The sequence below is a fragment of the Ursus arctos genome, unplaced genomic scaffold, assembly GCF_023065955.2.
Source record: "Ursus arctos isolate Adak ecotype North America unplaced genomic scaffold, UrsArc2.0 scaffold_15, whole genome shotgun sequence".
Taxonomy (NCBI): domain Eukaryota; kingdom Metazoa; phylum Chordata; class Mammalia; order Carnivora; family Ursidae; genus Ursus; species Ursus arctos.
The window spans coordinates 50,344,818-50,370,514 of record NW_026622819.1 but is presented as its reverse complement, the minus strand read 5'-3'; the positions used below and the strand labels follow the sequence as shown (position 1 = coordinate 50,370,514).

The 25,697-nt window shown below is 35.5% G+C and overlaps 1 protein-coding gene across 6 annotated transcripts in view; it reads right to left on the bottom strand.

Moving 5' to 3' along the window:
• GABRG2 (gamma-aminobutyric acid type A receptor subunit gamma2) overlaps window positions 1-25,697 on the bottom strand; it is a 95,990-nt gene that overhangs the window by 56,902 nt on the left and 13,391 nt on the right. For 4 of the 6 annotated variants that reach the window (XM_044388489.2, XM_026510918.3, XM_044388490.2 and 1 more), the window contains exons 2-6: window positions 13,767-13,918; window positions 12,201-12,268; window positions 9,486-9,706; window positions 6,403-6,485; window positions 3,512-3,649 (exon numbers count right to left, since the gene is read on the bottom strand). In XM_044388489.2, the coding sequence (XP_044244424.1) occupies window positions 3,512-3,649; window positions 6,403-6,485; window positions 9,486-9,706; window positions 12,201-12,268; window positions 13,767-13,918 (662 nt within the window). Of the gene's footprint in view, window positions 1-2,223; window positions 2,227-3,511; window positions 3,650-6,402; window positions 6,486-9,485; window positions 9,707-12,200; window positions 12,269-13,766; window positions 13,919-25,697 lie in introns of all 6 variants that reach the window. The other 2 variants (XM_044388488.2, XM_044388491.2) reach the window with 2 other exon arrangements.

Genomic DNA, 25,697 nt, shown 5'->3' with positions numbered 1-25,697 from the left:
TTAGAAAACAAAGCTGGAAAGTTCCTGAGATCAGGTGCTTGCATATTAGGAACAATAGCTCATGCTAATTGACCTACTAAATTCTTGAAACATGGTGAAAGTTGTGTGTCCAGAAGACCCACTGGGCCACGGTGGGAATAAAATCGTGTAATAATCAAGAGCACGAGTCCAGGAGCGAGCCATGTGAACTTCCAGCCCAGCTTTTGCAACTGATCCCTGCAGTAAATGAGCCTCTAGAAGTCTGTTTCCTCATCCACAGTGACACCTTGGGTATTGATGTGTAGTAAATAGGATCATAGTTACGAGAATTCAGGTAGGTTGTTTAGATAAAAGGTTGGCTACAGTGCATGTAGTTAGTGCTCAGTAAGTGCTAACCTTTATAATTAATGTGTAAAAGACAGACTGTGGAAGAGAGAGACTGACAGCAGGGACGTAACCTTAATAAGCTACCAACACAGTCCAGATGAGAACAGACAAAATCCTGAACTAGGACAGTGGTGATGGCAAGTAAAAAGAGGACAGTTACACAAGATGCTTCAGAGGCATAAGCGCCTTTGTGATTCATTAGAGGTGGGAGGTAGAGACATGACTCTGAGTGTTCACGCCTGGCTCCCTGGGACAATGATGGTGCTATTCCCAGTTGCAGAGAATTATAAAGACATGATGGTTCGCAGGAGAAATCATGGATCCAGAACCTGTTTTGATCTACTGACTACGAACTAAAAGTGTCCTTCAAGTCTTATCAATGTACCACCAAGGCAATATTTTCCTCAAATATGATACAGATATGACTGGTGGTAAACGAGATGATTCAGGTGGTGGATGCAAAGACTGTCAAATAGATTTACATGGTGAGAAGATTCTTTCCTATGAAATGATCATTCTACTCTTCTGTTCACATCAATGCAATGGTTTGCTTTGGTGACAGCTGCACTTTCCCATTTCTCTAATACCTTCCTTTCTCCCTTTTTCAATATACTCAATCTGCAGAGCACAAATATACGCACTTAAAATTTAAGAACATTTGTTTGCTTTTCATTATATTTTTCTATCAACTTTAATTGTGTCAGATGCTTCTGCTTTTCCCCATTATGGTCCTAATATAAGGAACCAGCAATAGAGTCACTACTTGGGTATAACAAAGTCATGAGAGGTGGCCTTAGATGAATGAAGGTTAGAAATCCCTGCAGATCCCTAGGTCAGATTTTAGACAATATTTTCACTCAGCTTTGACCAAGGCTTTTTAAAAGGACATACATTTACTGTAAGTCGAGGAGAAAAATCACATTGTAATAAGGCTAAGATTTAAAACAAATATAAATTTGATCTTCTGACAATTTCCCAAGAAAGTTGTTTTAAAAACTTCCTAGTAGGTATTAACTACTTATGGAGCTCTATTTTGAAAGTAAGAACAGCATCAGATCAAACAAATGGTCATGCAGAAACTACCATTCATTACAAAATCAATCACAAGAATCAGGCTGCCTCTTAGCATTGGTGTTAAGTTTCGGTTCGGTCCTTTCTCTCTGCAGATGCAATTGAAATGGTGCACACAGAAAATACAAACCAGCAAGAGCAAGGAGCGAACAAGAAGACCAACATGGAGGCTAACCACCATATTAAAATTCACAGAGTTGATGCAATCAATTAAATGATATTACTCAATACCAAATCTGATATCAGTGAAGCTTTGCTTTGATTTCCTCAGGAAGATTAATAGCTTCACGACACCTTGGTAGTTTTTCTTGCCATGCTTTAAGTAAGTAGATCATTTCCTTCTGGAAATATTTCTTGATTGACTGTAAATACTCTAGATCATTCTCAGTATGAGTTATTGGGGAGTTAATGATGTTAGGCCCTGTGATGTAAAGCCAACCCATCCCTCACCGCCATTTGATTTTATTGCCCCTCTGGGATCAAATGACTAAAAAGACCTGCTAGTCATCAATTTTTGGGTTCTGTTTTAGGGTGCTGGAATAATTACAGAAATATGAATATACAACACAATTTAATGCCCAATTTCTCATTCTGGAAGCATGCAGACTTAGAGATTATTTTTACACATGTTCTTCCTTTCACAGATGGAAAACCAGTTCTAAGGCAATCCTGAATCTTTTTTGGGGACCAAATAAAAGACTGTTCTAGTACTTGATGTTCAGGATTTGCAGTGAATAAGGGAACAGAAGGCCACTTTTCAAAAATATACTCAAGCATTTCTTTGACCTTCTTTTATATTCTTTTTGTAAATTAAGAGAGTTGAGAAATCTGCAAACACTGTCGATAACAGTGTTAGGACCAGATAGCTCTCACTTGGAGGATGATGGTTATGAAGATATAATCTTAAATTTCTATTTCTGTGTAGATCCTTAATTTGTTTCTCTAAGTACAATGGACCAAGGCCTTATTCCAAATCCGTCAACACAAAAATATGTCCTATGAATTTCAGGAAAAATAAATCAGGTATGTGCAAATAAGTCAACAGAAAACAACCCACAGAAACACATCATCAAAATACATGTCTTGATAGTAAGTTGAGAACACAATGTTTATATTTGAACAGGGACATAATTAGATTCACATAATTTAAAAAAGAGTAGCTAGAATAATCTGTGTGGAGGGTTTTGTAGAGGGTTTATATTGACCACCCATGAGACAGATCAGGTCTGGAAAACTGTTTAAATTACACCACATGGATTGCTAAATCAATTCAATTAATACCATTAAAAATCATACTTGCTGATATAAAGATTTTTAGCTTCTCTTAAGAAATCTGAAGTCCTGACCACATTAGGTCCCATGCACACCTGAGAATTATAATTAATGTTAGTAAAAGCTACTATTTATTGAATGCTCACTAAGTGCCAGGTATCATTCTAAGCATTTTCCTTTTTTTTTCCCCCCTTCATACACATAGTTTGCCTGTGACACAGGTTTTTTTTTGTCTACATTAGGTATCTGGGAGAGTTGATCCCTGAGCAATACAGTAATTTTCTCAATATCTATAGGTGGTAACTGATAGAGCTAGGATTTGAAACCAGGCCTGTCCCATATCCATGACATAGGCAATTTAAAATGTTAAATTACTGAATGGCGAATCAGTCCATATCCTTTATGATCACATTTCTGCATTGGTAGAAAGTTAATTTTCCCTGTGTGATTACTTTAAATGCTATTATTTCAATATACCATGAAACCTATTTCCTAAAAGAAACATTACACCTATACCTAATATTTTCTGCTTTTAAAATAATTGCTACTCATTTTTGCTTAAAGAAATTACACAAATAATTTACTAATCCAATTTTACTCCATTTTGCTTCAAATTGATTGAATCCATTCATATTTATCTATTACGCTAAAATACCAATTATAATTTTCTCTGGTAACTTAAAACATTTCATTTAATTTTGTGTGTATCATTTGCAGACAGGTATTGAAAAGCCTTCTGAATTATATATATCCCAGAATTTTAACTCTGGAAGGGGTCACTTAAAATTCAAGGGCATCTTACCGGAAGTTGTCTTCACTACTTCAGTGGTATTTCTCAGTCCAACAAATGAAAATTGATAAAGCCTCCAAGATCTTGTGTCACCCACTTCAACAGAACTACGCTTCCATTGGTAGACAATTTCTTCACGTGGATAGCCATCTGCCATGAGATGGGAAAGCACACATTTAAAATTATTTATAAATGAACATTTGTAGCAACCACCTTCCGTGAACAAGACACTGAGGCAGGTGTGAAAGAGACTGATTTATAAATTAGAAGAAGATCCTGAACTAAAGAGCATCACAATAGAAAAAATAAATACAATGACATCTTCTCCCAACAGGAAGTTTAAAAACTATGAGGTCAAAATTACCCTTGAAAGTCACTTAATTTGCATAGAAGGTATACTATACATGGTTTCGTGTATACTACATGCATACTTTGCATTGTCTAGGGTAAGATATAAAAAGTAGACAGTATATAAGCAATAATACATATGCAAGGCATTATTTCACGATGTAGGGGAGTTAATGGGGCAAGGTATTGACAGTCATGCAGAAACAGAAAATAATAGGAGAGGAGCAGACTCAAATGCCGCTCCAGGGCATGCCCTTGGAGTGGAAGGTGACTGGGAAAAATAACCTCAACTTACATTATTCTCTCTTTCTCAATTTGTTGGGACTTCATCTTAATATATGCAGAAATTCTACTTATTGCAATTAAGACTAGTAAGTAGAAATGCCCCAGGGAAGATACCAATGAGCATTATGTAGATTCTGAAGAAGTTATCATGTTCAGCCAGGAGAACAGAAAGCCTTCATGAAAGCAGTATTGTACTGATAATGTAGTGATTATCAGTACAATTTGCTGGCCATAATACCTTAGATAAGTTTCTTCATTTTTATCCCAAATTATTTGTTTCTTTATGGGGATCATGGTAGTACTTATTTTATGAAAATGATGGTCAATGTGTATTTGTTGAATGGATAAACATTATTAAGTTAATTGTAGAATAAACTCAAGTATGGGTGCCAGGCTGGCTCAGTCAGTAGACCATGTGACTCTTGATCTTGAGATTTTAAGTTTAAGCCCCACGTTGGGGGTAGAGATTACTTAAAAATAAAATCTTAGAATAAACTCAAGTAAAAATATATAGATAGATGATAAACAAAACTAGACATCATTTAAACTATTTATCTAGTAATAATGTTATATAAACCTAAGTCTTAATTATGGAGGCTGATTGACTACTTGGAATAAAATCCCTATGGGTCTTCCTTTTCTCTTCTTTCGGTCCAAGTAGTTGTGTAGTATGTGTTTATTAACTAAGATGAAAGAATAAGAAAGCATGATCCTCAGATTAGCATGGAGCAGCGGTAGTGGGGACAGGATGTGCTGAAAACTGAGAAAAAGAAGGATGATGTTAGGGAACTTCCTATGGAGAACATGTTGGTGATTTAACTACTTTGAGACCAATAAGGAACATTAAATAGTGTTGGGTTCAGAGGACAGTTGTCCACCAGTGATCTAAAGACACAGAAATCATCAGTTATTAAATTTTAGCTGACTCAGAAGAGGAGTAGTCCTAGTTGGAAATTAATAGAAATGAAGTCTAATCTCCTAAAGCGTGGGGAAGATTTTACTTAAAAATATTCCATTCTTGGATAAAGTAAAACATATGAAATAAGATTTATAACGGGAACTTTTGTAAATAGATGATATACAGTGATATTTTTCCTCTGGTTCACTCTGGAATTGATGTAATGATGAACAGATGATTGTTTTTCTCATCATTGATTTTTTTTTAAAGTATAGCTATTACGACTTAGTTGACTTTTATAAGTCTGTCAGTCCCTGCCTGAGAAATTCTATTTATAGAAACATAAACTTAAAATTCATAAGCAGTTTTTCATTCTGCCTAGTATGCATAGTTGGCAGACCAAAAATAAGTAAGAGGTGAGCAACCTAACATGGGTGCTGAACAAATAGTGAGGCAAACATCTGGGGGAAACTGAAGCTTGGTTTTGGTTCAGGCAGAAAATACGAAGGTTACTAAGGCTTAATTTGTTTCAGAATCATCATGGGTCCTCTTGGTATATTGTCTATTATCTGATAATAATAATAATGATGATAAATAAAAATAGAGCTTTTTACTGAATCTTATTGTGTGTGAGGTAGCATACCAAGCATTTTACATATATTACATCAACAAAACAATATTGTAGTGAGGCAGGTCTCCTAATCTTTATTGGGCACCTGAGAATATGGACTCACTGCAAGACTTAGTAATTTGTTCAAGTCCACAGTGATGGAGTAGGGATTTCAACTAGACCTGTAAGACACCAAAAATTAGTCTTCCACTCACTTGTAGATAAGCAGTTGTAGATATTGCTTGAACTCCAGATGGAGAAGGTAATTTTCAATTTTGCTATCTTTAACAGGTGTACTAAAATTGAAATAAGCAAATGACACTGTTGAATCTATGTACCTCCTGATGTGTAAGGGAGAAAACAAGTAGCAAATATTTTGCTACTCTTTTCTCCTGCACCAATGGGGGTTGGGGGGCAGTGCGGGGATAGGGCAGGGAATAAGGATGTAAAATCCAACATTATACCTTTAATGTCTTTAACATTATACCTGAAAATGTCTTCAGGCAGCCACTGTGAATTTATTAAAAGTTTATACACCAGTGAAACCTACCTGTAATTTCTGATAAAATAGATCCTTTTGCAGGAATCACTCTAATAGGGATAAAACTGGTATTATGATGAAAGTAACTGTCAAAATCTTCAAAGTCAACAAATTGCTTGATTATGAATTCTCTCTGAGTCTCCCAATTAGTTGGCATTGCAATTAGAAAACTGTTGGTGAGAGAGGATACAGAACACAGAATACAGAATGAGATTACTTACAGCTGGAGAACTCCAAGGGGCAGGAATGTTCATCCATCGGAAAATTGTGTAACTGCAGTTGGCATTCTGCATCAATTGTCAACCTAAATAGAAAGATAGGAAACCTAAATGGAAATCGTTTAGACTTAGTTTTAAGAATGTACATTGGTACAATTTTTAATGACTATTCTTCATCTTTATTCCTCAAGAATACATCTGATATTCTTATTGATAGCACAAGGTGATTCTCCCTGAAGAAACCCACCAAATCCAGGAGAAAATTACTTAAGACTTAATGTAGACCATTTTCACAGACCAAGCGATGGATCTCATTGACAGCAACTCCATTTTTTCCAAAATTTATGATCACATAATTTTTTTGACAAATTAATTGCACTCATGAGATTGTTCGGTGAATATATTTAACTTAACAGAACAGTATTAAGAACTTAAGCTCATTTATTGTTTGCATGTAAATGAATAATGATAAATTCTCAGATCTTATCTGCTAATTAAAGCAGAACCTTCTGTTTATAAGTACTTGTTAGTTGTTAGATTTAAATTACTATCTGTGACTTCTGAAATACTTATATTTCACAATGGAGTAGTATGCATTCTTATAATGGAACACTATGAAACCATAAATAGGATGTTATACAGTAAAAGAATATTTAATGGCAAACAAGAAATGCTAAACACACATACACAGACATTAGAAAAATGTTTGCCAGTGAATCTCAATTAGATTGCATCTGGTGCTTATTAAAGATACAGACTTTCTGGATTTCAGTATGGGCTGGGACTCTAGGAGAGAGAAATTTAATGGAGTTCCAGATGTTTTGACCATCTTTGGAGAAGTATGAATATATTCTAAAATTGTAATGGTGATGTGCTGATGATTTTTAAGATTTCTTATTTGTTAGCTATATATCTTACAGGTATTAATCTTGAGGTAAAAAAATATTTTATAAACATTTTAAAAAATTTTACAATTCAGCATAATTTTTAATTGGGGAGATTTCATTTTTCTATGGTATAATAGGACAGTTACTGATCTTAAATATAAGTAATAATAATATTGAGACTTTAATCATCTATGTGGTAGTAGGTATGGGAAATTGTTCTCTAATTTAGTAAGAGTTATTATGGCTTTATTGTATTTGAGCTTGTCCAAAGTCACAAAGCTAGCAGCACAGCTGAGATTTGAACTCAGGATTATTTGTCTCCAAAGCCACAGGCTTTAATCATTGTCACTCAGTAATTATATGCTCTTCCAAAGGAAAGGTTAATTTTATTCGTAAGTGAAATTATAATCAAATTTGATATTTTACTATTTTCAAATTAAACTGGAATTATTAAAATTAAAAATAATTCAGAGAGATTACAGATACAAAGATACATATATTATCTCTGCACACACAAATATTCATAACTTATTATAGATTAGCTACAAGAATAAAATCATCTCTCTGTATAGATTCTCAACTCATTCAAACTTTGAATCTCATGAGTGGCATTTTTGAGGTGGTTTCCATAATTAAATATTGTACAGAGAGTCTACAAAAGAAAAGAAGTGAAAAAATGAGTGTAGTTATGAGAACAATCGTGGGACTTGGGATAGTGTGAGTGACTTAATATTTCAAAAGCAAAACTGACTCTGATTTCCACTAGATTCTAATCATTACCTTATCTCTCACATATAATGAAACCCATGATGAATACAAACTATATGCCATGGATTTCTTTTGTAATTATGACCATTTTTCCTAGTTGCTGACATAACTCTGATAAAGGTTTTTGAGCCATTTTAAAGTATTTTATTTTGCACGCCAAATGTTATATAAGGAATAAAGTATATGCCACAAGAGTTTTTAAAAGGAATCATTTTGAAGTGAGAAGTTCCAGGATACTAAGATCTAGAAGAATCATATTATTCATAATATCTTTTGTGATTCTATATCTCAGGCTGCATGTGAAGCACTTCACATATTGGCCCATTTAGTCCTTATAGTAATACTAGAAGAATCACTCTATTTTATTTTTTATAGAAATTAAAGAAATGAAAAGAGTTTGCTCAGACTGTCTTGGGTGGGGGCAAGAACCATGGGGGTGGTGGGTGCCTCCTTTCCAATAATCTCCATCAATTCCTACCTAATTTTTTTTTAAATAAAGATGTAACCAAGTAAAAACATCAAGCTTACTAATAAAACTTTGAAATACATCTTCTAGCACCAAGACCCCTGCAGCTAGATAACTGTCTCTAAGTCCTCTACATACAAATTCTGGAGAGTTGCCCTAATTCATATAAATAGTAAGATACTGGTCTAAGAACCAAAGCCAGATTTGTCTGGTTCTTAAGTCTATGTACTTATCTATTATGTTGTTTAATAATATACTCTCACCCATGAGAAACCTCAACATCAAAATATTTTAAATGAATGTAAGTATTAAGTGCTAAGAAAATGGCATAGAGTAATTTAAGTAGAAAATCTCCCAACTGTTACTTAACATTTAAGTTCATAAAAGATACCCCCTCCAAATTATCTCTAAAGAAGTACATTCCCAAAATAGCCAATAAATTAAGTCAAATAGACTATCAGTGTAGTGCAGAGTGGGTGCTGGGAGATAGAACTCATTGTACTTGCTATCGTGCAGCTGGAAGAGAAGGAGGTACAAGAGACCTCCTCATCAAAATTTCTACTTTAGCAATGGTTTCCTTGGAAACAGACATTTCCTAGCATAAAAACTAGTGGTCCCAAGGATAACTGACTGTGTTTTCATTTCCTTATTTTAAAGTAGCAAGACACACATGCAAAAGCCAAGACTGAGGCAAAAACCAGGTAACCTTAAAGACAAGGGAAATTTCCTGGTTTGCAAGAAAACTGAGTTCTCACCTCAGTCACAGAAAGTAAGTTCTACCTATGACTTTGAAAAAGCTCATTGATAAGAGAAAGAAAAACTAATTTTGTACTATCACATACTATTTTGATCACACGTGCCCTGATGTAGGGTTGAAATTTCTTTCATTCCTCTTGTTTTAAGAGTGTGTAGTTGATCTTTGTTTTACTCCCAGAGATTACTCCTTTCCTTTTTCAAAAGCATACCTTAAGGTGTAGAGGACTCGACCATCATTCCAAATCCTCAGCATCCTATTAGGGGTAGTTATCCAGTGTGCATCAGCCTTTTTGGAGTTTCTGAAGAAAGTGTCTGGAATCCAGATTTTCCCTACCATGTTGCTATTCAATCGGAGGACTTTAATGGTGCTGTTAAATTTCAGACGTCTGTCATACCACGTTTGGGCAAAAAATATGTCAATTGTGTATTCCTGTTTTTTTTTAAAAAAAGAAAAATGCGAAATAGAACATTTTTAACACACAATTGTATTATAGAGCATTTGTTTATATTTATCATTTGTATTCTCACTGCTGATACAAAGCAAAGCTCCTTTAGTTCTGAACAATCCAAAAGAAAACAAAAGCTTTGCTAAGGAGACTCACCCATCTTTTGTAGACAGATTGATAGTTTTATGAAAAACTAGACCTGTTTAGATGAATTCTAGCAAAAGATCATAGTTGTGATATAATCATTTGCACTGAGTGTCTCTAGAGCAGCTATTCTTGTTCCTTTGGGCCAGCTCATTCTTTGTTGTGGGGACTGTGTTGTATACTTTAGAAAGCTTAGTAGCATTCTTAGCCTCTACACGCTAGATGCCAGTAGCACCAACACCACCACCACCACTCCCAAGCCCCTGCATTATTGTGACAGCTAAAAACATCTCCAGACATTGCCACATGTATCTCTAGGAAAATAATCAGCCAGGTTCAGAATTCACTGCTAAAGAGTGAAGAAAGTCCATAATATTCAAAATAGTCCTAAACTGGAGCTCTGGAGGCTCAGTTGCCTCATAATAAAATTGGGATCTTTAAGAACCTATCTTGTTGGGACACCTGGGTGGCTCAGTCAATTACGCATCTGCCTTCCGTTAAGGTCATGATCCCAGGGTCCTGGGATCATAGTCCCACATCCGGCTCTTTGCTCAGCAGGGAGCCTGCTTCCCCTTCTGCCTGCTGCTCCCCCTGCTTGAGTTCTCCCCCACCCCTCTCTCTCTGACAAAAAATAATTAAAATAAAATAAAATAATAAAATAAACCCCGTCTTGTTAGGCAGTGCGAAGGTGGAAAAGGGGAACACACATCAAGTAGTCTGTGTGGTGTCTGGCAGATAGCCAACACCAAATGTCAGGTAACTTTTCAAAATTTGTTACTATTGTAGTTGTTCTTTTCTCCACACAAGAGGAAATGAACCAATTACAAAATAATCTTTACTACTGTACTAACTACATCACAAAGCACGTTCGCGAAGTGCTATGATAAGAAATGAATTCATAATGATTACCCTCAAATATATATCACTGAAGTGCCTGACTTCAGTCAAAAGAGAAGTGAGTGTGATGTGAATTCAGACCATTAGACCTGGAGTCAGATATTCTTTAACAGTCTCTTATAACTTGATTTTAATGGTGTCTATAAATGAGAAAATTGAAGAAAAAACCTCAATGTACTTAGAATATGAGAGCTGGGCAATGAGAATCATCCATATTTCCTATTCAGTCCCATCGACCCACCACTATTTCATAATGAAAAACACAAACAGGGAGATTATTTATTTGCCCCAAAATACACAGCCTGTCAGGTTCAGACCCAGAATTTCTTCCTTTGCCTCATTTGCATTGTTCTGTGTTCTTTCTTTGCACCCCCTGCTGTGGTATCTTATTGTAACTAACTACATTTCCGCGAGGGTAAGCGTATCACTTAGTTCACCGCGTAGTTCCGTATTTGCAGTCTACAAGCAGTAAGAAGGGAACCTATTTTATGAAATTCTTTGTCAACTAATTAGTGATGTGCCAGTAGATAAAGTGATTAAATAACTTCTGATCTACATTTTGGCAAGAAGGAAAAAAAACACACACAAAAATAAAAGCGTTAAGCTTCATTGAACCAGCATTTCATAAAATGTGGTCCTGGGATAGCAGTTCTGGGAACTAATATTCCTGAAATTAAAAGTTCTAATTAAATAAACCATCCATATAGCTTTTTCTTAAATATTTATAATCTGTATTAGAATGCTAAATATACTGAAAATTTTAGTTATAAGGAAGACCTGTGTTGGTATTTGTTTAATGGTTAAGCAAGCAAACTTACTTGCACGGAGTAGGCAGGTGGTGGTAGACTTTTTTTTTATCACCCCAAAGGAGAACACTTAAAGTTTCTCATCTCCCTGACTCAACAGAGTGTCTTTACTGCTAGCTTGGTAAACACTATTTCAGAATTATACTATGACTATGTTATGTTTGTTAATGTTATGTTATGGTCAGGGTATGTTCTACTCTATTCTATTCTAGACTCCAGTCTAGTTTCTTATTTCAGATTCAGACAGAAAGTGCCATACAAGAACAAAATTACATTTATTGTTACATCTAATCTATTATTTCTTCTGATAAATAATTCCAATTTGAAGCAAACTATGCCCTCTCCACACCATCAAATTCTAAAAGTTAGTGGAGTACTATATTTTATTTTCTAATAAGCTATGATTGTTGAATTTTAAAAGTATACCATTTTTACAAAAAGTAGTTTATGTACATAGGATCACATTTAATTCTCATAACAAATTACAAAAAATAATTATCTTCATATTACAATAAAGAAAAAAGAACCTGAAAGATTGTTTCTCCCTTACGATTATTTTTGGTGGCATATTTTTGCAATTTTATGATGGCACGTCTCCTACTGTGTTAACAATAGACAATTAGAAACTTACCATATTGATAGCGTTCACGGGACCGATGCTATTCACATACATGTCTGTGTGAATTAATGTTGGTTTCACTGTAAAGAGAACGATAGATACGTGCATGTGGAGACGCACAACATTTTAATGTTTCAGTCTGTGCTATTCTAGAAATAAATTTATTTTGCTACATTAGAAGTGATTTATTCACAACTAATTTGGTGTCAGTAACTAATTCCCTACATTTAAAGAACTCTTTGTTTTCCAAAAAATTCTCCTTTTAAAGCACGTAAATGCAGTAACTAAGCTTATTAGAGTTTGAAACTGATTATCCTTTAAAATTAAATTAAAAATAAGAAACAAATAAAACACTGCTCAGATTTTCTTCAACCTTCTCTCATATATCTCAGATATATCTTTGAGCCCTGGAATCTATTTGGGTGTGGTAACCTGACTTCACCCATGTAGAAAAAAAACTACTTAGTGATCTAGAAAAAAATATGCATTAGAAACACGAAGTAGACATGAAGAGCAACAAATATTGTGAATTGTTTTTGAAACATTGCCCTCTGTTGATTCCTTTCGTAACCACTTTATCCTTATACACCTCAACCAACACAAAATCAATCTTCCTCAATGACTAACTCAATTGTGTGACTCATCAAATAATATGAGGAAACCATATGGAAACCCAATACACACCTATTTGTCAAAGAGGACTGATTAAAAATCATGTAGTATTACATCCATGACCAAATGAACGTACTCCATTTTCATTTAAGATTTAATGAACAAGGATTCGTAGTATCCTTCTGTGCTTCAATTCAACAAGTATGTTTTTCTCATCTTTATCCACTCTCCCTGATAGTGCCATGCCATCATTTTCTGTGTTGGATTGAATTCTTCACTAGTCCCTGCACCTATGCTCTGCATTCACCCCAGTGAGGCTACTTTACTTCGGGCTTGACCATCTGACTTGTGTTGGCTAATACTACATGGACAAGTGACTACGCCAGTTCTAATCTCAAGCATTAAGCCCTATGTATGAGGCTCTACTTTCTGTCTTGCTCTTTGTTATTTTCATGAAAAGGATACTCCTAGCTAGACTGCTGCTCCCAGGAGTAGAATGAGAATATAGGTTTCTTAAATGAGCAGCCCCAACCTGGCTTAATTTAAACTAGACTGTCCCTCGCAAAGTGCTAAATAAATGCTTATTATCATTATACGCCACTGAGATTTGTGATGTTTTGTGACACAGCAGTAGGTAACTAATATATCCTTTATTTACCATTATTTACTAGTTTGTTTTTGATGTTACTTCATAAAGAAGTTGTCACATTCCTTCTACAGCCTTTGTCTGTAGGTAAGATATCTAGGAGAATTTGAATTTCCAGCTCTCACAGCTCACTTGAAGATTATCAATCCTCTTTTCTCATTTTGCATTTATCAAGGGCCCTTCCACCCCGATGCCTGAATGCTACTTACACATTCTTTATTTTTAGAGCATATAATGATCATTTAAGTATTTCTGGTTATTGAAACATACTAATGTTTTCTTCTAATGTGGTAGGCATGTTTTCTTCTATCTCTACATACCTCCTATGTCAGGCCGAAGTTTATTGTCATATCCTTCCAGGAGATTATTTAAGATGACAGTGACATCACCTTCAGGAACTTTTGGAGTCAAGACCCATGTTTTGTTAGAAGCATAATCTTCGTAGTCATCATCAGATTTTTGGCTAGTGAGGCTAAGAAAACAAAAATATTGTTCAGGAAACATATAGACTATATCCAAGAGGACTTTTTACTCACAGACCACTGGGGAGAAAGGAGAAATGAAACAGGATTACAGGAACGTATTACAATGGATGATAGTGAAATTTTTCGCTGAGGCTCCATCTAGCTAATTAAACTGCACAGATGTAGATTCAAATTTATTAGTGTACTCTCCAGTGTTCCAGAATGCTCTGTCTTCCCATCTATAAGCATACCATGTTTTTCAAGCGATTTTTCCTTTCCCATAGTTGATATTCTTCCTGTCCACCTGCCCAACCTCATGAAGGATTCATTAAGAAAAAACTATTTTTGTGAAGGTGCTGCTTAATGATAACGTAGTCTCAGAATTCAGACAGAATGTCTACTTCTTCCTCCCCGAAGAAGTTAACTTGCTTCAACCTGTTAATGAAAGTAAGAGACTGATAATTAGATTCACTCCCACAAACCGCCAGACAAGCCTCTCCCCTCTCAATTGAACTACTAAGGAGAACTCAGTCTTGCTGCTTTTTCTTCCCCCAGGGTGTGTGTATGTGTATTTTTTTCCCCTCACTTGCACTGAAAGCCAGGGCGGTTCATTTATCTTCGATTGTTAAGAACCTGGTACTATGAAGAAAAATGTAGTTGTAGACTTTAACCCACTCTTTATTACAGCAGAAGTTCCTAATCCAGAAATTCATGCCAATAGTTAATATGCTATAATTGTGTAATGGAAATTGCCTACTTGTGGTGATTGAAAAGCTACATAATACCCTGTGATTCAGTTTCCGTGCCCAAACCTGTCATAAAACTCCCACAGTTAGGGCCAGAAGTGACGGCTGACTTTGGAAAGATACTGGATTCTACCTTGCCTCTCTCCCTGCCCCAAGTTCCAACCCCACACAAGAGGATCCTGAGAGTATATTTTCCAGATCTAGGGGCAATGCAAACCTTGCAACAGCTGCAATTTCCATCAGCATTCAGTGATCATTGGCTACTTCTGTGGTTTATGGTAAAATTAAAAAAAAAAATTTAAATATAAAGTTTCCCATCCCCATTTCAGTTCATTTTCATAAATTTATGCTACAGAAGGGATCTTGTCAGAAATCAAACCACTGCCACATTACCTTAAATATATACATGCATGCACAAACCATATTTATCATCTTTCTACAATAATATTCATTTTACATATATACAATATATGTATGTATACGTGCGCATGTATAGATAAATAGATCACTCCACATGGTAGATAACAGCTGATTGCATGATTAATCTGGCTTGAGGATGAGCATGGGAGATGAAGTTTTAAGAGTAATCACTGGCACGGATCAAGCAAGTAATCTCCTCTTTTATTCCTTTAAAGCTTTATAAAGAGGAACCATTATAAAAACCAAGCCACACGTCTGCATCAAACCTCACAGAGCCAGTCTTACGTCTGGCACTTCAATTAGCAGAACGACTTTAAACAACATTTAAATTTCTTAAACCACCCATACAGGGTATGATGGACTGGACAAAACTTCGAAGAGTTCTCAAAGTCCCTGGTGTCGGCAGAGGCCAGTTCTCTGCTAGGAAAATCCTTCTTGGGCCTCAATTCATCATTTCTCTAGAGCATTGCTGCACACTGCCTAAGAGAGTTCTCATTCAATGGCCTGAATCTCACTCGTTTAAGAACAAAAAACAGCTCTCTGACCAAGAGATTTTCAAGTCCCTCCAGTAACTCTGAGAAAAGAATGTGGTTGGCCCCTTGGATACCAGCACTATGAAATGTTACCACCATTTAATTCGTTCATGCAAAAGTGTTTAAAAAAAAAAAATCTCTCCCTCTTCTTTCCCCTCCTTCCTTCTGAGTCTCTCTGTCTTTCTCTCCCTCCCTCAGACAAATGCACTCTAATGAAGTTTCTTTAAGGGAAAGGAAAATATATTAAATCATTTGGTTCACTCGCTTATAGCAGCTCCTCATACTAACAAGTAAATAATCCAAGCACGATGGTGCTGTCTTACTGTTGTTACCATCATCTGGCAGACTAGGAGGAAAAATACATTAAGTGAAAATACAAGGGATACTTGCTTAGAAGGAAGACGACTTTCCAGAATTGCATCAATAAATCTTTTAGAAGCATCATCTATTAGAAGTCAAAACAACAAATGGATTATTTCATATAAAAGTATCAGTGATAGATTCTGTCATAAATTGAGGTTGCCTACTTAGCCAGAGAGAAATTAAAAAAAAAAAAAAAGTTGAGGGGCGCCTGGGTGGCACAACGGTTAAGCGTCTGCCTTCGGCTCAGGGCGTGATCCTGGCGTTATGGGATCGAGCCCCACATCAGGCTCCTCTGCTAGGAGCCTGCTTCTTCCTCTCCCACTCCCCCTGCTTGTGTTCCCTCTCTCGCTGGCTGTCTCTCTCTGTCTAATAAATAAATAAATCTTTAAAAAAAAAAAAAAAAGTTGAGAAATTAAGAGTATATACTTCGGAGTTAGAAAGTACTAGGTTTGCTTTCTGGATTCATCCTGTCTTACCTCTAACATTTACTATTTTATGACCTGGGGCAAGTTATTTAACCTTGCTAATCTTCACAAAGTTTTCATCTTCAAAATAGAGTTAACGCTAGTATTCTTATTTTTATGTAAGGTTAGGATAATGGTTATTAAGTGCTTCACACAGAGCCTGACACATAGCCCTGAAAATAGGTCCATTATGATTACTGTTATAAAGTGACCACTGCTAGATTTATAACAACAGCTCCAACCATGTAATTAAAACCCGAATCTATAGATGTTGCTTTCAGGCTTCTATCTAATATGTGCTGAGAAAAAACTAAAAACAGATGTTTTCCAGGAAGAAAAATAATGAACCCCTACATTATAAATAAATGAAGTTTTTATTATCTAGAGTTTTCCCAGCTGAGGTCTAAATTAATGGGGCTGATGCATAATCTGGGATTGTTTCCAGATTTGTCTTAAAAAAAAAAAGAAAAAAGAAAAAAGAGCCTCTCTCATTCAATGTTGGCTGTTTCTCTAGAATTCCTTGGAGTCAAGACCTCCTCATTTATAGGTAGGCTGTCTAGGAATAATGAAGTCTGATCATTACATGGCATTGTCAACCCCACAAGAAGGCCTGGGCAGAAACAGATTAATGATTCAAGAAAACGGATTTGACAGTTGAGTGCCCTGAGCACAAAGTTGAACTTCTAAAGGCACCTATCCGAATGTAACAGCCTTTACAAGTAGTTATTTCTTGTGCCCTTTAGTTTAAATAGTAATCTTACAAAAAAAGAGAACTAAAATTGAAATTACTCTTAAATTAACTTACCATAATGAAAAACATTTTTTCATAGTTTGAGTGAAAATTTGTCAAAACAGTGCCAGAAAAGGTTGTAAAGCTTTTATCTTTGAAAGCTTTTTAAAAAATGCTAGAAAGCTATCTGCCTGGGACCGTTGAACCAGCAGCATGGGCACTGCTAGGATATTGCTAGAAATGCAGAACCTGAGACACTTGAATCAAAATCTTTAACAAATCCTCAAGTGATTCATATGCATAATAACATTTGAGAATCTCAGTCGCAGAGTGTTTAACCAGGGGTGGGGGTGGGGGGTTATAAATACAGATTCCCAGGTTCCCACTTTAGCTCTTCTGAGCGTCCCTGCTGTAAATCAGATTTTTATTTTCATGTTTGCAGTTTTATGCATGATTTGAATTTATGCATGATTACAAACATGTAATAAGTTCATGTTTACAATCAGAAACAGAAGCTGATTTTATTTAGAAAAAAATGGCTTAGTAAAATGAAAAGAAATATTTGATAGATGCTCAGTGAGAGCTCTCAATTACACAGAAGAATCTAAATATTTGAATTTTGGTACATATTTTGTATGTTTGACACTGAAGATTAATCATGCAGATATGGAATTTTAAATTTTAATCCATGTATTTCAGATTCCCACAAATTCAATAAAGATCTATGTTTTGTTGGAGGAAAAATCTAGTCACTTTACCATCCCAGGGTAGTATAACAGCAAACATTTGGGTGAGATATAACAACATTTGTCTTTTCATTCAGGTATCTTAAAATCCATTGTTATCTGGCATCATAAAGACAGAATATATATATTTTTTCTTTCTCTGACATAGGTAAGTAGAAAAAAATTGAAACTCACTTATTTTTATGTTTAAACTTTTTAAATAATTAGTGTTTCATTCTTTCCTAGTTTCAGTAATATTTTGTTGGTTCAAGTTTCAGTTTCATTTTATAGGTGCAATGAGTTAAATGCAGGGTATTTTATACGTCAAAATAAATCTCTCAAGATATGTAGGTCAGCAAAATGAAACCTTTTGGATCTTTTCTATTAAAAATTCCTATGCATTGGATTTTCTGCTGTGTTAATATTACCTCTACTGCCTATATAACCTAAATCTCTATTCTTCCCTTTTACTACTTTCGCAGAGATCCCCTCTACCCCACATTCTCATCAAGACCATAGAATCCATTGAGAATTCTCACACTCCGAAAGCATCAGTAAGACAAGAATGTGTTGTTCCTCACGTCATCATGTTACTCAAGTTTGCTAAGTTCCAGGAACTAGGCCAACCCCCGGTCCGATTGCATGTATTGTCCTTCCTGCCTGCAATCTTTTCTTCTCTTCACCTCCCAAACCAGTATTTGGCGTGGCTTATGCCTTCTTACTTTTCAACACAAACATCACTCTCACGCGGAGGTCATCCCTTATTATCTTCCTTTGTCACCCACGCCACCCTTCATATGCTCCAGCCAGTCCCTTGATTGCTTCATAGCATTTGTTACCATGTCGATGTATTGATTTGTTTATTGCATGTCTCCATTACTAGACTATAAATTCCATGAGTGCGTGCTTAATTAAGATTTGTGGAAAGAATAAGTGTTCTTGCTAGCTAGTTTTCCTAAGGTTAATAATAATACCAATGATAGCTACTTTTCAGTATTCACTATGCCTTAGGAATAATTTTAAGAACTTCACATACATTCTCTCACTTAATCCTTAATACACTGACATTCCTATAATTATCCCCATTTTGCCAATGAAGAAAAACAATGATATTTACCAACAGGCATTTCAGTTTGCCAAAATCAAAATGTTTAGCCATTATGCTGCAAGGCTTTGAAAAAGAAATTGGGTGCAAAGGATCTGCTACTGTATATTCATCCAAAAATAAGATCATCCAAAAGAAATGGTTGCTCAAGCTCATTTTCCTTTAAGATAATAAATTAGTTTATGCTTGAGCTCATTAAAAGTATGGCACCTTTAGCACAAAGTTAATAACATTCAAATTTCATAAGCTTGCTGTTACAGATACCAATAATTTGATCTCCCCATACTGAGGAATAAAAGCAGAGCCCGCAATTTAACTTGCGATAAACTGTCTCACACTCTTTCTAGGCTTGGAGAACAACGTACACTGCAGGGGCAAGACATACATACCAACCAGTTCATTTGGAAGGATGTCCTCCAGCCACTGCAAAAAGCAGATTTTGGTAGAAAGTGTCAAAGTATATGTGTCAAAGAACACAGGGAACTCATAATCTGATCATGGGAGGAGGGGACTCCACTCCATATTGTCCAGGACTGGCAGCTCTCAAAGAACACTAAGGTATTCTTTTTTTTTTTTTTTTTTTTGGTAAGATTTTATTTATGTGACAGAGAGACAGCCAGCGAGAGAGGGAACACAAGCAGGGGGAGTGGGAGAGGAAGAAGCAGGCTCCCAGCGGAGGAGCCTGATGCGGGGCTGGATCCCAGAACGCCGGGATCACGCCCTGAGCCGAAGGCAGACGCTTAACGACTGCACCACCCAGGCGCCCCAACATTGAGGCATTCTGTGAACAAGAACACTGGGGCACCAATTACTCTTTCACTCAGGGTCTTCAGTGGCCTATGGGATTCTATACCTCCAGTAAGGACATGTAAGGAACCTATGCAGAACCTGTTGGGAAAGGTGCTCTCTGCTTGTGTGTACACACATGAGTGTGAATATTCAAAAAGAGGAGAGGGATAGCAAGAAAGTAAATCCCCCAGCACCAATTCTGATAGTGAATTGTCCTACTTATGACTTTCTTAGCTCTTACCAAGTTCAATTTTTTAATAGTAGATTGACGGCTATTAGTAAGTACACTTATTTGATTGAGTCAATTATCAGACATATATATCCAATGTATAAATGTGAACTATTTTATTAGCAATCACCAATGACCTATATCAAATAACTGCCTGTGGGGTTTTATTAACTAAGATAAGTTTCATTGCAAGTATAATATTCAAACCAAATTGGGAGGCACTGACATATACAATCATAAAGTCTGAGGTAGGATCAGCTTCACAGTGCTCTAGATAGCTTCACGACTATGTATTTGAAAACTCAGATTCTTTCTAACTCACCCTTCTATCCTTCACAGTGTCAGCTTCAACCCCAAAATGGCTTAACTACACAGTCAAGAGATCCTAACGACTTCTTACACCTCTATGCCTCCTTATTTACATCTAAACAGAGATAAACTCTTCCAGAAGTTCCCTCATAAAGAAGAAAAGTCCTCAGAGAGTCTAATTTTGTGCATCATTAGCCAAATACATATGAATTCATACATATGAAATTCAAATCTACGCCTAGAGGATGACATTATGTTAATTATTTTGGTCTAATTATCTATCCTACCATTAGTATCCAAGATGGAAACAGCTTCACAAAAAGCATGAGGACTTCACAGACACCCAATGAAAATTGGTATAATTAACAAAGTAAGGAGGGGAAATGCGGAAAAAGCAACCACAATGCTCATTGGGGTCAAGGGGTGTGCACAGAAAAAAGCCATCAATTAGAGGTCTAGGATTATCCCTAAAGTCCATTTTCCTTGGGTTATTCACCTCACCATACTTGGGTTGTTCGCTTGTTTTAGCAATTCTTAAATAAAAGTGGGAGAATGTGGAGCAACTAGGACTCATTCACTGCTGGAAGGAAAACATTGTGGGATTATCTGCTAATGATAATCACCCTCTATTTCATATCCCAAAAAGTCCATCTCTAGATTGATCTCAAAAAGAAGCACATGCAAATGTCTACTCTAAGACTTGTAGAAGAATGTTTAGTTGTATTATTAGAAATAGATATGAGCATAAAACAAACATAACCCAAACAGATGTGAACATAACCCAGTACAATAGATTAATAAAAGATGGTATATTCATATAATATCATACAACAATACGAATTGGTGAACTCTTGCTAAATTCAGCAACATGAATCTGAAAAAAACTTGAGCCAAAGATGCTACATGTACACCGACCCCCACACGCTATGTTTCTGTTTATATAAAATTTAATAAAAGGCAAAATTCAACTATAGAGCTGAAAGTGAGGACAGTGGTTTCTTTGGGGGAAGAGAAAGAAGAAGAAAATGAAGGAAGGGAGGAGGTTTACTAGGGTGCTAGCAATATTTTATTTCCAGTTGTGGTTGGGGGTTATATGGATTTTGTGATGATTCACTGAGCCATATTTAGGTCTTCTGTACTTTCCTACATTTTACTGAACAACAGCAACAACAACAAAGCATTTGAAAAACTAGGTTTAGGTGTGAGTGTTAAAAGTAGAACAATAGGTTCCTAAGAGCAAGAAATTGTTTTCTGTCTCCAACTGTCATTTTCTGAAAATTTGCCAAGTGCCTGGCACGTAACAAGACACACAATGAATACTTTCCAAAATACTGGAAGAATCATTGAAAGTATGGGTTATTTTTAAAAAATTTAATGTTTGTAGAAATTTACATGGAAAAATTCCCTCTCTTTAAAAATGTACATATGTAACAATTAATGGTTAATATTAAAATGTGCTGCCTATGTAACATGCCATCACTTTTTCTCGAATGCTATAATTCTTTGTAAAAACTCCAGTAACATACACTGAAGGTATTTTTGAGAGTTAATAAGAAAACAAGGCCAAGATCAGCCACAGAAACCATGTGTCTATAACTGTTGGATAAAATAGAAATAGAAGTCCTGACGTTACATTGTGATAAGAAATGTCAATGGATACAAAAATTCTTATGGTATAAATAATGATATTTATAAAGATCTTAATGATTATTAAACTGACAAATTCCTAATGTATCCCTTTATATATAAAATACTTTGAAGTGATTTTTTACTAAGTGATAAAAATAACATTCGGTTTCTTGTTTGTGTACATTTTGCCACAGAGTAGAAGCTATTGGTTTCAAAACCCTGAATGATCTTGGGAAACTGAGACAACTCACCTCGCACACTATACACTGATGTAGAATTTTTAGAAGAAAGTGGGGCCGTAACTATGTTGGTCTCATGCAACAATTTTTTTTCTATGAAGTAGCAGAACTTAGCCACTATATTTGTATTATTATTGGACTGCAACAACATGGTGATATACTAAGCCAATACAATTTGGGGGGCTGCTCTCCCTCATTCTAGAAATACACATGGAATTTGCATAGAGTTGCTATGTTCTGACTATGGAAATCCAAGACCAACTTTAACCACAGAAATATGTAAACTATAAGCTATAGTATCAGAGAAGGTTGTAATTTATATGCTGTCCAGAAATATTCTAATAAGGAAATATTTTGTATCTCTTCCTTTATTTAATAACTAATCATTCACTAGGAATGCACAATGTCCCGCATATACTGAATGTGCAATGCATTATATAGACCAGTCGTTCTTATCCTGACTGCATGTTATAATTACCTCGGAAGCTTTAAAAAAATAACGGTGCTGAAGGCCTGCCTCTTAAGATACTGAATTAATTGATCTAGGATGGGACCAAGACATTGATATTCAGCTAATTCTAAGGTGCAGCCAGAATTAAGAGCTAGTGCAAGAGAATGTGATAGAGCCCTTGGACTTTCTCCTAAAATAAGTATCACTTTGGTGAACACTCTCAAGCAAGTCAAATGTCACTTACTAGTGTTTCATTGTACACTGGATGTTCAGAATAGCCTCATCCTCAAAATTAACGTCCTATTAAAATGATCCCATATCAGTGTTTCCTGAAACTTAGGACACCTGTCCCTGGTAACCAAGACAGATTCAAGCATCACATAGGAATAGCACTGAGACACTGAAGCACATAATTTGACAATTGTTCCCTTTTGAATTTTCTTTCAATACATTCAATTATATTAAGGACAGTATCACAGTTTATTTATACTTTGTCTTTAACCACATTGTCCCACTTGTTAATCTACTTTCTAAGGAGAACATCAAGCTCACCACTTCCGGTAGAAAATAATATATAGTTAAGATGTGATAACATTGTACTGGTTTCATTGTATTTACTTTGCAGGTGTCTTGGGTTATGAAAAGTAAAACTGATTTTCCAGATTTTATTACTTTTATTATTAAATGTATTAAATCAAATAATTACTTTAAAAAGATACTGGTTTTATGAAAAATATTAAGTGAATAAATGACCAGGTGTCACTTAGATGTGGCCAGATTTGGGAAACGACACCTTATAGCTTTAGATTTCATGGTCCTTCAGCTACTTATTTGAGAGTCTTTTGTGCAAAGCACAGTTGCAGATGGAAAGAAGTAGAAGGTTCAGTGCAGATATCAAAACACCTTTGATCTACTTGATGAAACAAACACCTGAACAGCTAGAAGAAACACAGAACAATGCAAGACAAAAATAAAAACGTTGTCACCTGATAGACCGTGACTAATCTCTGTCTGCCGTGCCTCCAACTTGATGTTAAAGTTATTTCTATCAATGTGCCTGTGCATTTAATATGAAATCTCAATTTCTGTAGTAAGAAGGATAGTTTTCTCTAGAACACAAAACGTTTAGAAGAACTGTCACAACTTTTGATCCCTCTTCTAGCAAAATTCAAAGTCACACATATAAACATGCAAAATTGTTCTCAGATTTGCAAGGAGGCCACACGTGTGAATAGGAGAAACTTTGTGTACTTTCTCCCAGGGGTTAAACTGTCCCAGGTTTAGGATAGCTTAAGGGTCACTGAAAGGCAGTGTACAAAAATGAAGGCTGATTCTATTGCATGCAATATCTGCATATATTCAGATGTTTATTCAAATATATTCAAAATATATTAAAAATTCATATCTTTAGAGTCTGTTCTGTGAGAACAGAAAATGAAATATTTCAATTTTAATATTCAAATGTTTGGAAACATAGAGCTAATTTATTCAGGTGGCTGATTGAATTTTCACTGTTCTGGGGAATTCTACCCCTATGTATACATACATCTGAGTGACCATGATTCTAGGAAGTTTTCTTCCTCTTATTTTCTAAAATTGCACTATAGTCTTTAAGTTCAAGTCAACACAAATTTCAAATCTGTCTCTGTGGTCATGGCTACTTCTAGACTACTCTTAACATTTTCATTATTTGGCTCTTCCTGCCTAAAACATGTTCTCAAAATCAAGGTTTTATTAATCATTTTTAAAAAGTTAATCAAATCTTATCTTTCAGCTTTCTTCCTCCTCAGTTTCCCTACCTCTGTTATATGAATAGTCCATGTTTATCTCAATATAATATAAATTTATGTAACTAGGAATTATAAATACTTCAAATCACAGAAAGTTGTGTTTATTCTTTTTTATTGATGAATAACAGACCAGTTGATGCCAGAAGTTAAGGGAGGGGGAAAGGGGTGATTACAAAGGGTGGTAGGAGGGAGGGTTTTTTTCAGGGGGGTGGGGGAGCGAGGTGGGCTACTGAATCACAGAATTTAAGTGTGTTAAAATTCATACAACTGCCTACCAATAAATGTCACTTTTGTTCTACGTTAAAAATAAAACAAAGAGCTATTATGTTGTAAACTTAAATCACTGAACTTTTGAAGATATTCTTTGATATAAGATTTTTGTGAGATTTCCTGATACTAAAATATGAGTCTGAGCATTTAAAAATCTCCTGGGCAGGGGGAGGGGGACGTGCCTGGGTGGCTCAGTCATTGAGCACCTGCCTTTGGCTCAGGTCATGAACCCAGGGTCTGGGGATCAAGCCCCATGTGGGGCTCCCTACTGGACAGAGTGTCTGCTTCGCCCTCTCTCTCTGACCCTCCCCCCTGCTTGTGTGCTTGTGCTGTCTCTGTCAAATGAATGAAATCTTTAAAAATAAATAAATAAAAATCTCCCGGGGAGAAAGAAATTTAATACTGAAATGGTACTGTGGTTTCCTTTTAAATTGCTACATAGATGTTTGGATCTCTTTCAGCCTTTTAGATGGAATATTACCTTTCATGGCTTTGTTGTTCACAGATTAAGTTCAACAACATATTTTATGGATAGGAAATAAGTATACTTTTGTTAATGCTCTCTGAGAATCCCTTAAAATCTAAACTCAGTCATCCAAGTAATTGCTTCTAAATCATATTTATTTGTAAGAGACTGTCTTTGCCATTTCTTAGATACGAAGTACTTATCTTCATAAAAAACATACCTGTTTAAACACATTAAATACAGTGCAATAATTTCATAACAATGCCATAATTACTACACTTCAAATAATTGACATAATAGCAGAATGACTCTTGATTCCACTAAGATTTTATAGCAAAATATAGAATACTATATATAACTCTAAGGAAGTTTAACGTCAAAAATTTAATTAATTGTAAGGAATTGAGAATTGGTAGGTAAATTGCACCCTCACCATTCCCCAAATCATAGAGGCACATGTTTTAAGAAAAAAATTGATGGTATTATTATATGAGGCATTTCTCCTGACACAAACCCCTTATCTCAAAAA